This window comes from Pelophylax lessonae, assembly GCF_965119305.1.
Source record: "Pelophylax lessonae genome assembly, chromosome: 3".
NCBI classification, from domain to species: domain Eukaryota; kingdom Metazoa; phylum Chordata; class Amphibia; order Anura; family Ranidae; genus Pelophylax; species Pelophylax lessonae.
Genome location: NC_138770.1, coordinates 554,900,140 through 554,917,244, shown reverse-complemented (window position 1 = coordinate 554,917,244; position 17,105 = coordinate 554,900,140). Strand labels below are relative to the sequence as shown.

The window sequence follows — 17,105 nt, the reverse complement described above, 5'->3', positions numbered from 1 at the left end:
TTTTTTTTCTTTTACTTGCCTAAATTTCTATATATTTTTTTTTTTTATCTCGAGTTTAGATTTAACCAGCCTTTTAATTGTTAGGAATCGTTAAAATCTAGTCACATTATGCTATAATTAGGCTATTGTTCTTTTTTTAGCTTGTTGGTTCTAACCTTAATGACTAAACCATGCTGAGTAGTGACTGACAGTGAAAAAAGGGTTTACTGTAAACCAGGCATGTCCAACCTGCGGCCCGAGGGCCGCATGTGGCCTAGAACCGCAGGCAATGCGTCCCACTGCCCCCTGGGGAGGAAGGAAGTCGGGTCAGGGACACAGCCACAGCAGCTTCCAACTAACAGTAGGCAGAGGCTGAGGGGGGGGGGGGGGGAGGCGAGCATGTGCAGTGTTTCTGACTCCTACCACCATGACCACTTCAAATCACTGAAGTGGTCATGGTGGTTAGAGTGTTCCTTTATTATCTCTCAGAAGAAGTAAACCTCTGTATACTGGTTCCATTTAATTTGATCACCCTCTAGTTTTGTTAAATTAGTGCGGGGGGTCGCGGCGGCATTTTATTACATCTCTTAACTATAGTATATATTTTACATGCGGCCCGAGAAAATTTTTCTACACTCAATGTGGCCCAGAGAGGCCAAAAGTTTGGACACCCATGCTGTAAACCATAACCACTAGTTAGCCTGACTATCAATCATTTAGTGTAGTTATTTCATAGAAAATAGTTTTTTATGTTGCTGCACACCTTAGTATTTTCACTGTGCTAATTTATAAAAAGGAGGACCTAAACATATACAGCTAGAACAATGCAATGCCGCACTATGAGTGAGAGACGGAAAAAAATGTAATGTTTTCTGCCATGATGTTTTAACCAAAAAACAGATTTTACCCGCTCTGTCTGGAAATGCAGTATATGGTTGCCTGCGATCAGAAGGTTAATTATAATAATTGCTGAATACCAGACAAAACGGGGACTGCAAAGTAAAGTACATTGCAACAGAGACCATTGATGAGTCTGCAGAGTATTTTTCCAACATTTATTACATAGGTTATGTATTTCCTCATAGCTCGTGTGGAAGAAAAGAACAAAAAGTGACATAAATGTGCAAACGTCAGAATTAGCACATCAGCACTGAAAGCAGATCATTGTAAAGTTCAAATTAATTTTAGCACTGTCTTCGGAGTTTTAGGCAGACAAAGTAGGAAAAAAAATGTCCTATTTCCTATAGTATAAAAATAAAATGATGTCACATTTTATAAGAACATTGAAATAAAATACCCAAATGGCTTTTCACAATTTTGATAATCCAAAACAGTTTAAAAGGGAGTAATTGTTGCTGGTCATAGATGGAACATGAAGCTTGATCCTATTAACGACAGCATCATGTATTCATTCCTGCCCACATAACTCATGCAGATTTATTTTTTACTTGTAATATTTCCTTGTGTTCCCTACTTGCTATAACAGTGTTTCTTTAGACAACTAAGGCTTATTCATGCCAAAACTCACCCAAAATGTTTTTTAAGGAACCAAGTTTCGGGAAGATCACACGCTATAGGGTGTTTCGGCTATCTCTGTCTGCTGCCCGCTCTCCACTATTCTCTACAGTAATACTCCATAAAATGACCTGCATTTCATAGCCCATTAATAAAATGCAGGTTGTGGTGTGGAGCCTGTGTATCTCATAGAGTTCCTTTTGCTTAATGCAGCAGAGAGAACTCCATTATTGGTGGAAAGTTAAGGCCCGTACACACGATAAGAAAATCTGTAGGAAAAATTCGTCCGACGACTGATCTGCCGATTTTCGGATTGTTAGTATAGTGCTTTCGACAGCCAAATCCGACTTTTCGGCTGACAAAATCCTGATGTGCAGGCTATAAAATTTTTGTCCTCCATAATACAATGTCCGATTTTCGTCTCATTAGTACAGAATTCGACGGAAAAAAAATCTTAAGAGCAAGACTAGGCATGCTCAGAGATGAAAGAACACATAGAAAGCAATCCAACACATGACATCACTTCTGAAGTAGAATTCTGTCTTACGGGAAAATTCGTATGAAAATAACCTCTTCACTTTCCACATCAGACTAGCATGCCACAAAAAACGGATGACAGATTGTTCGATAATCTGATCGTGTGTACGGGGCTTTACTCTAATGACTTTGACAAGTCATATGACTAGGCTTTCCTCTCTGTTTTTTTTTTTATCCTCACAGGCTCATTTATTTTAATAGTGATTCCACATCTTCATTACTCTGCTAAGCACAATTCAAAAGCTCATCACTATGGAGACACAGCATCAGAAAAAATTAGGGTGACCGATTTTGATTGCACTGTGATCCATTCAAATGAATTGGCTGCCTTTAATGCAACACAACATTAAAGATCATAGCGTATAAATGCAAATGGACCCTTAGTGGAGCTTTTCAATTTTCACTTGTTCTTATAGCTAAAAACGAACAGCTTCGGGATCTATCAGCTGAAAACCAACATATCACATTAAACCTAGCAAATAATAAGACAGAATCTTTCTAGTACTGTACTTGATTATCATAAACTGAAGTCTGAATAGTTGCTATGGGATGCCTACATTATAACTACAGGCCTTTTAATGTTTGATCCTGTGCTGAGAGTGGGAACACACAAACAGGGCAGCCATAAGAAAATTTGGGGCCCCTTACACAGCTTTAGGCTTGGACCCCCCTGGTGCCTGACCACCAACATTCCCCATGGCCTGCCCACTGGCCGTCCCACCGAATCCGCATCCCTTTCCACAATGTATCCCCATCCAGAATTATTCGCAACCCTTTCCACAATGTAGCCACCATCCCTGCCCAAAATAATCCATCCCTTTCCACGATGTATCCCCATCCCCGCACAGAATTATCCGCATCCCTTTCCACAATGTATCCACCATCCCCACCCAGAATTATCCGAACCCCTTTCCACAATGTATCCACCATCCCCGCCCAGAAAAATCTATCCCTTTTCACAATGTATCCCCTTCCTTGCACAGAATTATCCGCATCCCTTCCACAATGTATCCACACCCAGAATTATTCACATCCCTTTCCACAATGTATCCACCATCCCCGCCCAGAAAAATCTATCCCTTTCCACAATGTATCCCCTTCCCCACACAGAATTATCCGCATCTCTTTCCACAATGTATCCCCTATCTATCCCCGCCCAGAATTATCCACATCCCTTTCCACAATGTTTCCCCCATCCCCGCCCAGAATGAAAGGAAAAGGGGAACAGTAATAAGCCCCCTTTTCCTCATGGGAGAGTGGCTGGGGAAATAGGTAGAATAGTTCATAAGGTAATTCTCCCTCCTTTTCTCCTCAGGTAAAGAGGGAGGGACTCCTAAGGTATCCTGAGGGAATAGAAATAGTGGGCGTGGTGTTGCAGGGGTCAGAGCACCTATAGGAATAGGTATAGGGTAGAAGTTTCTAGAGCCCTCTGAGCCCCTATATAAGGTAGAGCTCTCCTCAGAGGGGCTCATTCGCCTCAGAAGATTTAGCAGTGTGAATTCAGGAGCTGCCAATTTTGGAGTATAGGAGACTTCTGAGGCGAGAGGATGAGCCTATTGAGACAAATTATAGAAAGAGCAGGGGAGGACGGTGGTGAAGAGTGGTTACGAATGTGCTTAAGCTTACCAAGGAATGCGAGACAAGCAGCCGGTGGAAGTTCTGCTGCGGACGTGCGGGCGGAGGTGATTCCAGCTTTGAATGCCCCGCCGACGGAAGAAGATACGGCTGAGATGGAAGAAGGTCCGGGTCAAGTGGGAAGAAGCACCGTCATGTCGGAGGGAAGGACGAAGAGGAAGAGAACGCCTGCCAGGCGGCACTCACAGTCACCAGGGAGACCTCCCGCGAGAAGGCCCGGGACCGGGACACAGCGCAGGCGCAGTGACCGGGAGTCAGCGTCATCAAGCGGCGCCGGGAGCGGAAGAAATGAGGAAGGCTCCGGTCGTGGAAGTCAAGCTCCGGTGCCGGAAGAGTCTCCGCGGCAAGAGATACAGGGCGGGAGCGGAAGAAGAGCTGAAGAGCCGGCGGTGGAAGGTCAAGCAATCCCGGTGGTCGGGGAGGAGCTGGAGGAGAGACTACAAACACAGCAGAATAATGAGAATGGTGAGTGGACAACGCTGCCAATTCTCTCCAATATATCTGAAATGTTATTTAAATTGTCTAGAGATGTTAGGGAGCTGCAGCAAAACAGTAGATTGGTTCAGAATAGCCAGGTTGCAGAGCCAGCTTTGTCAGCAGCAGAAGTATGGGCGCCACCTTGTGGGGGCTTAGCTAAAGACAGGAGCATGCAGGAGAGTATGGTGGATTTAGTTGAATTAGATGGTAGACAGGTGGCAAGGTCACAAAATATTCCTGAAACATGTCTTAAGGAAGCTATACCTTGTGAGGTGTCACCGCTGGGCTTCCATCTATCACAGGGAATAAAAGAAAAGATTTGGAGAGGTGAGTTTATGGATATACTATCTCTTCTGCCATCAGCTAGAGAATTTATTAATAAGAGTGACAAAAAAGATGATAAGTCAGAAGAGGATAGGAAAAGGCCTGTTGCTAAGAATTTTAACAATTGGCTGCAATCCTTTTTTATTTTTGCTGCAGTTCTTTGTGAGAAGTCACCTGAAAAGAGTGTTGGACTTTTCCAACACTTGGATATTATTTTAGAAGCGTACAAGAGCTTCAGTGGTTTTGGATGGTATAGTTACGATGAGGCTTTTAGACAGAAACTGTCAGTGCACAAGAATTTAAGATGGGGGATTAAGGACGTAGGATTGTGGCTTAACCTTTTTCTACCCCAGAAATCAGGTTATGTCAAGCAGCCTGGTCCCTCCTCGCAGCAGTCCACCACTACATATAGAAAAGGGATCTGCTTTAACTATAATGATGGACAGTGTAAATGGCCCCATACATGCCGATATAGGCATGAATGTGCATTTTGCGGGGGAGGTCACCCGGTGTCAAAATGTTTTAAGAAACTGTCCGCTAACAACCAACAGAACCTTCAAAAAGGCAACCTCCCCAGTGAAATTACAAAAAATGTTGCCCTACCTGTTAGTTTTCCCAGACAAGGTGAGGGCACAACTACTGTTTGAGGGCTTTGAGGAGGGTTTCTTGTTGCCCTCCTTTTCAGGTTTAGGTTGTAGGCAGTTTAACAATTTAAAATCAGTTGATCAGTTCCCTAGTGTGGTCCAAGCAAAATTAGATAGAGAAATTTTGGAAGGAAGGATGGAAGGTCCTTTTGTTTCACCTCCTTTTGAAAATTTTAGAGTTTCCCCATTAGGTATTGTCCCAAAGAAGGAGAAAGGTTCTTTCAGATTAATTCACCACCTTTCATTTCCCAAAGGGGAATCATTAAATGACCAGATAGACCCAAATTTAATATCAGTATCATATGCTTCATTTGAGGATGCTCTTGAAAAGCTTAGGGCTTTAGGTGCAGGGACTTTAATGGCTAAAGCGGACATAAAATCCGCTTTCCGTCTACTCCCCATTAACCCGGTTTGTTTTAACTCTTTGGGAATTTTCTTTAAGGACAAGTTCTACTTTGACAAATGTCTCCCGATGGGGTGTTCAGTTTCATGTAAATATTTTGAAGATTTTGCTTGTTTTTTGGAATGGGTAGTGATGAAAGTCGCAGGTTCTAGCTTTATGATTCACTACTTAGATGACTTCTTGTTCATGGGTAAAGCAGAATCGTTAGAATGTTTTCAATTATTAAATACGTTTTTCAATATTTGTAGTAAGTTTGGAGTCCCATTGGCGGTTGAAAAGACGGTGTATCCCACCACATGTCTGGAGTTCCTAGGAATTACAATAGACACGGCGGCGCTGGAGTTCAGATTGCCGGAAGAAAAAATTCAAAGGATTAAAGGTATGTTAATTAATCTGGTTAGGAGAAAGAAAGTGTGTTTGAAAGAGATTCAATCTCTTTTGGGCCTACTGGCTTTCGCCTCAAGGATCATGCCGGTAGGAAAGGCATTCTCCAGGAGAATGTACCTGGCAATCTCTGGGCTAAAATCCCCTTTTTCACATATTAGGGTGACCAGCGATATTAGGGAAGACATGTTAGTTTGGCTTCAGTTTTTAGAACATTTCAATGGGAGGAGTTTATGGCAGAAGGAATTCATTATTGATGAAGAATTTTTATTATTTACTGACTCTGCTGGTTCGGTAGGCTTTGCAGCGATCTGGCGAAACCATTGGTGCGCAGATCGCTGGAGCCAAAGCTGGAGAGAAAAAGGTCTATTGAAAAATATAGTTCTTCTGGAGCTTTTTCCCATAATAGTCGCTCTGGAAATATGGGGAAAAGAATTTAGTAATAGAAGGATATTGCTTAGTACGGATAACAAAGGAGTAATGTACGCTATCAATTGTTTAACATCCAAGTCTCCACCAGTCATTGCTCTTTTGAGATATATGATTTATTTATGTTTGAAATATAATATATGGCTTAAGGCTCGACATGTGCCTGGTAAGAGCAATGACATGGCAGATGCGCTATCTCGCCAACAGATGAGCAGATTTTTCCAACTATTACCAGAGGCGGATCCAGTGGGTACCAAATTCCCAAGGAAGTTATGGGAGTTGATATAAGTCTGGTTACAGAGAATATCAAACACTCCATAGCCCCTTCGACCATGGCAGGTTACCAGTCAGCTTGGCTGATGTGGATTTCTTTTCTGAAGGAGCTAAAAGAAGATGAACATAATTTTTCTGAAGGACTTGTAATGTTGTTCTTAAATAGTTTATTCAAGAAAAATTACTCCTGGGCACACGTGAATAAAATCTTGGCCGGAGTTTCGTTTTTTCAAAAAATGAGAAATTTACCATCTTGTGTGTCGTTTTTTACAGTTAAGCAGGCGCTTAAAGGATATAGGAGGAGGAGTTATAGCAGTGATAAGCGTAGTCCAATTACACCAAAAATTCTTTTGGACCTATGTATGGCCACAGGTGAGGTTTGTTTTTCTGTTTTCGAAGCTGCCCTGTTTAAAGCAGCCTTTTCTCTAGCATTTTTTGGAGCTTTGCGGATTTCAGAGTTATTAAATATTTTAAGAAAGGAGGTAAGTCTGGAGGGTAACTTAGTGAGGATAAGGTTAAGAAGGTCAAAAACAGACCAGGTAGGTAAAGGATGTGTTATTTGTTTAAATGCTCTCAGTGGTTCTCTCATATGCCCAGTTAAGTCATTGCAACAGTATCTTGAGTTAAGACCAAGTTTTGGTGAAAAGGCTCTTTTTATTCATGCATCAGGTGCAAACTTATCTAAATATCAATTTAATAGCGTTTTCAAGAAATGTGTGGTCAAGCTAAATTTAACAGGAATGCATTTGACATCACACTCTTTTCGGATAGGGGCAGCCACTGAGGCATCTAGATTAGGATTGGAAGATTCAATAATAAAAAAGGTTGGAAGGTGGAAGTCAGATTGCTATCAATTATACATCCGACCTAATTCATTTGTTTGATTCTTTTCAGATGGAAAAAGGATCATTTGGATTGTCGGGCATTCGTATATCTTTTGGGCGTTCAAGAGGGCAAGACAGAGGGTTTACTCTGAGAATTTGGGAATGGATCCAGAGAAATTCAAAGTATACTGGTATGGTAGGAGGGGCATGGTTTGGGCTGACCTACTATTTGAGTTAAACAGGTTACAATCATTGTTTCCTCCTCCGGATGCACTTATCGTGCATTTAGGAGGAAACGATATTGGGCAGGAAAAAACTTTGGAATTGATTTTCAGAATCAGGGATGATCTTTTTAGTTTTGGGTTGTCGTCACCAAATACTGTTATTATCTTTTCTGAAATCGTTCAAAGGCTGAGGTGGTTATTTTCACCTTATTTGAAGAGTTTTGAAAGGATAAGAAGAAGGATTAATAGGTCATTGGCTAAACTTTTGCCCAATATTGGTGTTATGTCTTTCAGACATAGGGAATTGGAAGGGGGTACGGAAGGATTGTACAGGGATGATGGGGTACATCTTTCCGAGATAGGATTGGATGTTTTTAACGCAGACCTGTCGGATTGTGTTGATATGGCCGCGGTGCGGGGTCGTTGGTGACAGAAGGGGTTAGTTTTCCCCCTTCTGTCTTTTGGAAGTTGATGCTTGAAATGTGATGTTATTTATCCGGCCTGAGCTGTGGTGGCTAGGCTGTTGAGTGTGTTTAAATTTTTAATTATATATTTATTTATTGAAGTTATTTTAAAATAAATAATAAACGGCCGCGGCCTATATATTTCCAAATAATACAGGTGTCTGCTTCTTATTTTATTTACTTAAGTAAAAATGCTAAGTGGTTATTGAATCCTGCCTACTGTCCCATGAAAGGAAAAGGGGAACAGTAATAAGCCCCCTTTTCCTCATGGGAGAGTGGCTGGGGAAATAGGTAGAATAGTTCATAAGGTAATTCTCCCTCCTTTTCTCCTCAGGTAAAGAGGGAGGGACTCCTAAGGTATCCTGAGGGAATAGAAATAGTGGGCGTGGTGTTGCAGGGGTCAGAGCACCTATAGGAATAGGTATAGGGTAGAAGTTTCTAGAGCCCTCTGAGCCCCTATATAAGGTAGAGCTCTCCTCAGAGGGGCTCATTCGCCTCAGAAGATTTAGCAGTGTGAATTCCCCATCCCCCCCCCCCTTTATGTCGCGGCTGTTAAAAATAAAAAAAAAAAAAAAAAAAAATAAATAAATATATATATAGATATATAATAAGTAAGTGGTGTCGTTTTTTGCTATAGCAAAAGGGCAATGTTATATGTTTATGAGTGGAAGTTGATGCTTGAAATGTGATGTTATTTATCCGGCCTGAGCTGTGGTGGCTAGGCTGTTGAGTGTGTTTAAATTTTTAATTATATATTTATTTATTGAAGTTATTTTAAAATAAATAATAAACGGCCGCGGCCTATATATTTCCAAATAATACAGGTGTCTGCTTCTTATTTTATTTACTTAAGTAAAAATGCTAAGTGGTTATTGAATCCTGCCTACTGTCCCATAATCTATCCCTTTCCATAATGAATCCCCGCACAGAATTATCCATACCCCTTTTTACAATGTATCCCCATCCCTGCCCAGAATTATCTGCATCCCTTTCCACAATGTATCCCCTATCCCTGCCCAGAATTATCCGCATCTCTTTTCACAATGTTTCCCCCATCCCTGCTCAGAATTATCTACACCTCTTTCCACAATGTATCCACCATCCCTGCCCAGAACAATCCATCCCTTTCCACAGTGTATCCCTATTACTGCACAGAATTATCCGCATCCCTTTCCACAATGTATCCACCATCCCTGCCCAAAATTATCCACATCCCTTTCCACAATGTATCCACCATCCCGCCCAGAATAATCTATCCCTTTCCACAATGTATCCCCTTCCCCGCACAGAATTATCCGCATCCCTTTCCAGAATGTTTCCCCCATCCCCGCCCAGAATAATCCATCCCTTTCCATAATTTATAATAATAATAATCCCCACACAGCATTATCCATATCTCTTTTTACAATGTATCCCTATCCCTGCCCAGAATTATCTGCATCCCTTTCCACAATATATCCACCATCCCCGCCCAGAGTAATCCATCTCTTTCCACAATGTATCCTCATCTCCGCACAGAATTATCTGCATTCCTTTCCACAATGTATCCCCCATCCCTCCCCAGAATTATCTGCATCCCTTTCCAGAATGTATCCCCCATCTACACCCAGAATAATCCATCCCTTTCCACAAGTTATCCCCATCCCCGCACAGAAATATCCGCATCCCTTTCCACAATGTATCCCCCATCCCCACCCAGAATCCTGGAGGGGGGTGGATGATGCTGGGTGGGAATGGGGATACAATGTGGAGAAGGATGGATGAATCTGGCCTGGGTGGGGATGAGGATGATGGAGTTTCATTGTGAAAATGGCTGAGGATGATTTTGGATGGGGATGAAAGTTACATAGTGAAGGCGAAGGGGCTCTCCACAATGTAACTCTCATCCCCACCCAGAATCATCCTCAGCCATTTTCACAATGCAACTGCATCATGCCAGCCTGTCTAGTGTCCGTGTCCCATCTGAGGAGTCTAATCAACAGCACAGGCAGCACAGCAGTAGCATGTTGCTGCACACACATGACTCGGTCAGTGACTTCACCTCCATGCTGCTATCTCGTTTCTGCTCCATGCACTTGCGAGGGCCAGGGCCACTTCCCCCATTGACCAGCTGACAACCCCCCCCCCCATGCTGCTCAATCAGATGATACCTAACTATCCTTGCAGCAGCAGGCTCCGGGGCGGGGGGCCGTGTTGCCAGCGATCAGGACTGGTGAAAGGAATCACAAGTGCTCTCATCTCTTGCTTGTGCCGCGCGGAGGGGGATTGCTGGCGACATGTATCACGGCAGCTCTCTCCCACAATCCCCGCACAAAAACACCCGAACCAACACACGGGGGACCGGTGCTGGCAGTGAAATTAATCGCAGCGGGTAGAGGGTGCAGGTCGGGCCCCTTTGGAGTCTCAGGCCCCTTACAACTGTACTGCCTGTACCCCCTTGATGGTGGCCCTGCACGCAAAAGTGACCAAGCAGTGACAGGTGAAGGCATAAGGTGATATGGGTTCCCACCACAAAACTGATCTCATACTGGAAGCTCTGGAACCTAGATAGGTGTCATATAGACTATGTTATATATGTGTCACCGGCGCAAAAAGTTATAATAATAATATATTTTAAAATGAAAATTATAATTTGGTTTGCTGCAGCTAAAGTGACTCCATGCACAAGAGTGCAAATATAAATGAAAATACTGTGGGTAGCTGCGCTAACCTAAAAGTGCAAACAACAATCCCAAAAACACTTTTATAGTGGACAATGTATCCCTAATACTATTAAACCAATCTATCAAATACAAATTTGTGAATTACAAAGAAAAACATTTGTATAAAGTATCCAAATGTCCATTATTCCATTCCGTGCCAAAAAAGGTAGATCCTAATCATGCAGTGCTTCACCCGATTGTGTGCAAATCCACCACCTGCCAAAATGCGCACTCACCAGCAGTTGGTATATTTTAGGCCTTAACAATATTGTGCCTCTGTGGGTCCTGGTGATCCTGTCTGTAGTCCCAATAGCTATGGCAACCCCTCTCATGCATTTGTAAAGTAAAAAATAGCCATCATTGAGTAACTTCCTTAAAATACACATTTAATGGTGCCTTTAGACTGGCACTAAGTCTATCCAGCGGTCTCTGTGGCCGTGCAATTACCTCTCCGTGCACCGGCGTGCACTATGTTTCATTATCATCCACGCTCCACTAGAATTTCCGGTTCTTGTCGCAGTAATGAAATCAAGGCTTGGATCGCACGCTGACTCCAGTGCAAGGAGTGGCGATTGCACAGCCCCAGAGACCACTGGATAGATAGACTTAGCATCGGTCACATATAGAGGTTGATTTACTAAAACTGGAGAGTGCAAAATCTGGTGCATCTATGCATGGTAGCCAATCAGCTTCAGCTCCAGTGTTGAACACAAAATATCTTGCAGCTGGGTTTGTATTGCTAAAAATCCTTGGATAAGCATTGTATTCCATTGCTGGACAATCAGATGTCTGAACTAAACTACTAAGCCTTTATGAATGTTTTATGGACTTTATTGATAGAAGACATTTTTTGATAGGCTTTTAAACATGTTACAGTAGTAGAAAATTCTGTAGTTATTGTGTACAAAAGCCAGACTAAATTTGAATGATAGGTCAGCAATCGGCGTGTTTTAAATGTGTAACAGCAGAAGACAATAGCTTATTTATTGTGCAATTATTGTGGACACAGGCATGCCAGACTAGGTGTACTATAAATATTGCCTAGTATAGCACAGTTCATTGCACCCACTTCTCCTTTGTATCTTTAGGGCATTGACTTTTTAAAATATCATTGTCCTTTGCAACATTTTGTGCACAATTAGGCCTCAGGACGTTTTGCAAATGTGTTTAGTGCTTGGGTGTTCATTCATTCCATTGGCAAGAATATGAATTTATTCTGGCCACTGAAATGAATGAACAATCAAACGCTAAACATGCCTAGCACTTAAGTGTGTTTAGATGCATTTACACACAATTACCCTAGGTTCACACCGTGCGTTTTTTTTAGTGCGTTTTGCTGTTTGCAGAAATGCACTACAGTCCTTTTAACATGGTTTCTTATGGTACACTTTCATACCTATGCATTTTTCAGCCTGTGTGTTTTTGGAAAGGGTGATGAACTTCTTTCCGCAGCAGATTGTGTTTTGCGTGTAATCGATTTTAATGGAGCCATACCAAAAATGCAAGTGTTTTTATGTATTTTTATATGTGTTTTTTTTTTTTAATAACAAACTGTGAATAGCTGGTTGTTAAAGAGCAGGCCAGCAGTCATCAGCTGTCAGCGGGGTTCCCAGCTGACAGCTGAATGTAAAAAAAAAGATTTGCCCCCAAAGCACTTTTCCCTCATGTTGATGGGGACAAGGGCCTCTTCCCCACTTCCCTGGTTAGTGGTTGTGGGAGTCTGTGGGCGGGGGGGGGGGGGGGCTTATCAGAATTTTGGAAGCCCCCTTTAACAAGCACGCCCCTAGCCATCAACATCACAAAAGGTTGCGTCATTGGGTTGCCCCCCCCCCCTTAGTTATTTAAGAGCTGTCAAACCGGGGAGCAGGCAGACAGGGGGGGGGGAACCTTCAGCGGGAGTGGACTGTTTTTTTTCTTTTTTTTCTATTTTCGGGTTGGTGATGGGGACGGGCTAATGATGGATCTACATCGGGGGGAGGGGCATTGTTTCTTATTTTTGTTTTTTAAATAAAGGACTTGTCAAAAACTGGCTACTGTCATTTTTACACTACACCTTTTTTTCGGTGAATGAGTAGGGGTACTAGGAACCCCTACTTATTTAAATAGGGGTAAGGCCAAGATTTGGGGGCCCCCTTTGTTAAAGGGGCCTTTCAGATTCAGATAAACCCTCTGCCCGCAGACTCCCACAAGCACTAGCCAGGGTTGTGGGGAAGACACTCTTGTCCCATCAACATGGGGAAAAGCTACTTTGAGATAAGCCCCACCACCCGCTCACTCATCCCCTCTCTTTCCTGACCTGACGGACTACATGTTTGGATAAGGGTCTGTTGTGGATTTTGGGTGGGGAACCATGCCATTAAAAAAAAAAAAAAAAAAAATGTTGGTATGGTATGGACTGGGGGGACCCCACGCTGTTTTTTTCATAGTTTTTTTTTTTTTTTTTAATTGCTGGCAATCCTTTCTTTTTTTTACATTTAGCTGTCAGCGGTTCTCCATTGACAGCTGATGACTTATCATAGTACAGTAGTAGTATAGTTATATTTATACAAGCAATGACTAGATTTGTTGAAGATTTACATCCAAACTTGGTGAATCTGTGTTGTCTGTTAAACCCCTGTTAAGGAATTAGGAAAGAATAAAAAATATCAGTTTTGTACATTTTCTTCAAATGTGAATGGTTATAAAGGTAAACACATATTGCTAAGCCTGGTGCCTGCAGTGAAATGTAGATAACTACAAAATAAAGTATCTACAGTCTTTAATATAGCAATTATGGTACAGCAAGTATATTAAATTGTGAAAGTCACAACAAAAAATGCAGTACTAAATGTTTTCACTGTAAATATTCTATAATAAGTCCCCTCAGGGTTGCATACAGAAGCAATATACAGTATCTAGTAATTATGTTTAGGCAATATACTGCATTTAGTTTAAATGCTTTCCTGGAGAAGGGGTGAGGGGGGACAGTGGGGATAGGCATAAGCCAAATGGGAGGCATAGCCGTAATGATAGTATACAATCACTGACACTTCACCAAGCCCCAGGCTCCAATCACACCTGGGTGATTTAAATTGCGTGCGGAAATGGCCACCTCGCTGCAATCGCGGCAAATTGCAGTGCGTGATGCTGTCGCTCAAAAGATGCTGCTTTCAAGGAAGAGAAATTTAGGCTCAAAACATAATGTTACACCTAGAAGATACAGGGTACTTGGCAAGAATTGTTTGTCAAGTGCCCTCTTTTTGAAGCCTGTGAAAAACTAGCAAGAGTTAGCTATTATCTGTAAGAGTATGTCAAGGAAAAAACAAAATATGCAGGATAAAACAATTCCCTGTGGTATATCCCTATTAGACCCTCCCTAGTGTCTTTTGCTAAACTGCTCAACTACTCCCATTCTTAGATCTCTACAACCTAAGTTCAACAGAAGGACTTATTAAATGATTTTTCCTTCAGAAAAGTTCTCGTATTGTTTTCACAGAATGCAACTCTCTTTGTGAATGGGGAAGGGGTAAATGAATGACTAGATCCCCTTCCCCATTCACAGAGTGTTTAGCATTCTGTGAAAACCATATAATGACTTTTGTTATTGGAGAATAGGACAGAAAGAGGCGGGTAGCCTTCTTCAATGTACTATAATAATACAGGCACTTAAATAAATCCCATCAGCACCGGTAGTTCAGCAATGTGAAGAGGACCTGTCATCAATGCAGAGAACATTTATAGACTGAGGCTCGGTTTACACTTGTGCGATGCGGGAACGCTGCGAATATGCAGCTTGTTCCCGCATCGCATCCGCACCTCTGGCAGTTCACACTGCCATATGCAATACGCAGGGGGTGTCAATTAAAAGTTAACGACACCCCCAGTTTGATTGCATATCGCAGTGCGATCTGCAAGTACGCACAGAATCGGATCGCACAAGTGTGAAACACTGTGCGATCCGATTTATTTTGATGCGGCTCAAAAAATGCCTCCTGTGCGTCTTTGGTGCGGATGCAGTGCGAATTAAGCCATACAAAGTGTATGGCTGAAATTCGCACCGCACATGAGATCGCATGTAATGAAGGAGCAGTGCACTCCAAATTACATGCGATCTCCGCAGCCGCACAAGTGTGAACCGGCACTAAGAAGCATTTAGAAGGATGTGGAATACACTTCATTAGAGGTAAGTAGTGTTATTGAACCTACATCCCAAAAAAAGTGTATTTAAAATTGGTTAAAGTTTGAAGTAAGAGTGTAAAAATAACATGTAACCAAAATAATGCTGGAAGATTGTAGGGTCAATACACATTTTTTGTTGTTATATTTTGTAGTCAGTGCTTACTTTTTTTTTTAGTTTGCAATCATTGTTTTATTTTATTTTTTTCAGAAAATAAATCATACGGAGACCATCAATTCAACTTCAGCAGTCATTGCCATTAAAGCTACAAATGCCACATGTACCATATACGTAGCTTGCTACACAGTGGGAGGCACTGGGCCATTTAGTGAAGCAGTACAGCTTTTTATTCCAGGTGATGGTGAGAGCCTTTTTATAATCAATATTTGGTACTAAACTCTTTCTCTATAGTAGTGTTTCTCAAACTATGGGTTGGAACTCAAATTGGGTCATCGATGTGTTTGGAATAGGTCACAAATTGACCTTGGGTCCAAATGCAAATGCACAGATCAAGCAATGGCTTAGTGACAGTAATTATGACTCATAGTATGCACACATATGGGGAATTGGAATGCAAGTAGTGGGGAAAGACACATGGTTTGGGTGGAAGATGGCAAGGAGGCAATTATCCAGACATGATTAGCAGGTTAAAAGACCTGGCAATAGATTGCAAGGTCTACAGATCACCCACAGCATGAAAACAAACCAAATTAATTATTCGAAGAGGAATTTAACTCTGGAAGTTGTGCCCAAAGAAAAGCAGGCAGAGGATAAATGATTAGTCACTAGAGATGAGCGAACAGTTCACGCCGAGCAAAAGGTCGGCCAAAATTTCACCTGTTCGGCGAACATCCAATTTTGTGGATAGCGCCCACAATGCACTGCTTGCTTCAGTGCATTCTAGGGGCCTAATTGGATGAAGTGATGATTACTTTCTTGAATCACGGCTCAATACTCATAGTCCCACCCCCAAACTATAAAAGTTAACTTCCCATAGAAATCTCTTGTAGTGTTGGAGTGGAGTGCAGGGCTAAGTTTGCTACTTGCAGTTAGTGTGTGCACTTATTGTGAATCTGAGTGTAGAGTGTTTAGTATAGTGTGTAGGAATAGTGTGTCAGTGTAGTGTGTTAGTGTAGTGCAGTGTTTAACACAGCTTTACATACCATTTGAAGAGCTAACAGAAGAGCCATAGGATGCGTGGTCAGACAAGCCGGGTCAGTAACAGATAGTCAGATGCAGTCATAGACGGCAGACAAGGAAAGGTCCAGGTACAGGCAGGGGTTGGCAACATGAGATAAGGCAGATATGCAGAAGGCAAAGGCAAAGTTCAGGTACAGGCCACGGTCAGGGCAGTAGATATTTAAGCAAAGTCAAATGCAAGCCGGGTCAAATATAGAAGTCAGCAGGATCACGTTTTAAGAACACGGGTACATCTGCAGATCAGACAGTAATAGACTAGTGCAGCTGCTATGCTTAAATAGGACAATTAGCGCCAGTGTCTATGGCTAATGAGCATGATGCGCACATCTGTGCGCATTTGCAGCCATACGCATATGCGTTCACTTGAATGCAGTAAGACGAGCATTGGTAGGCACGCACATGTGCATTTGCATGTGCCTCTGAACTTCAGTTCTGCTATGACCAACACATTCCTGACAGGCAGGTTCCCAGTCTCTATTTCTTTGTATGTAAGGCCATTCCAGCTCTGTACCATCATGTGGAAGGCAATGTTGGGAAAGGCAGTCAGCCATAAGGTTCACCTGACATGTGGTCTAGCAAGCATGGTCAGGGACAATATACACAACTCCAAAAAATTAAAGGAACACTTTGAAAACACATTAGATCTCAAAGGGGAAAAATATCACGCTGGATATCTATACTGATATGGACTGAGTAATGTGTCAGGAATGAAAGGATGCCACATCGCTTGATGGAAATGAAAATGATCAACCTACAGAGGGCTAAAGTCAAACACACCCTGAAAATCAAAGTGAAAAAATGATGCAGCAGGCTAGTCCATTTTGCTGAAATTTCATTGCAGTAACTCAAAACGGTACTCAGTAGTTTGTATGGCCCCCACGTGCTTGTATGAATGCCTGACAACTTTGGGGCATGCTCCTAAGGAGATGACGGAT

The 17,105-nt window shown here is 42.2% G+C and overlaps 1 protein-coding gene across 2 annotated transcripts in view; it reads left to right on the top strand.

Moving 5' to 3' along the window:
• Nucleotides 1-17,105, top strand: part of MERTK (MER proto-oncogene, tyrosine kinase) — a 171,426-nt gene that overhangs the window by 110,504 nt on the left and 43,817 nt on the right. The window contains exon 9 of one of the 2 annotated variants that reach the window (XM_082251929.1): nucleotides 15,181-15,325. In XM_082251929.1, coding sequence (XP_082108055.1) covers nucleotides 15,181-15,325 — 145 coding nt within the window. Of the gene's footprint in view, nucleotides 1-15,180; nucleotides 15,332-17,105 lie in introns of both variants that reach the window. The other variant, XM_082251928.1, reaches the window with a different exon arrangement.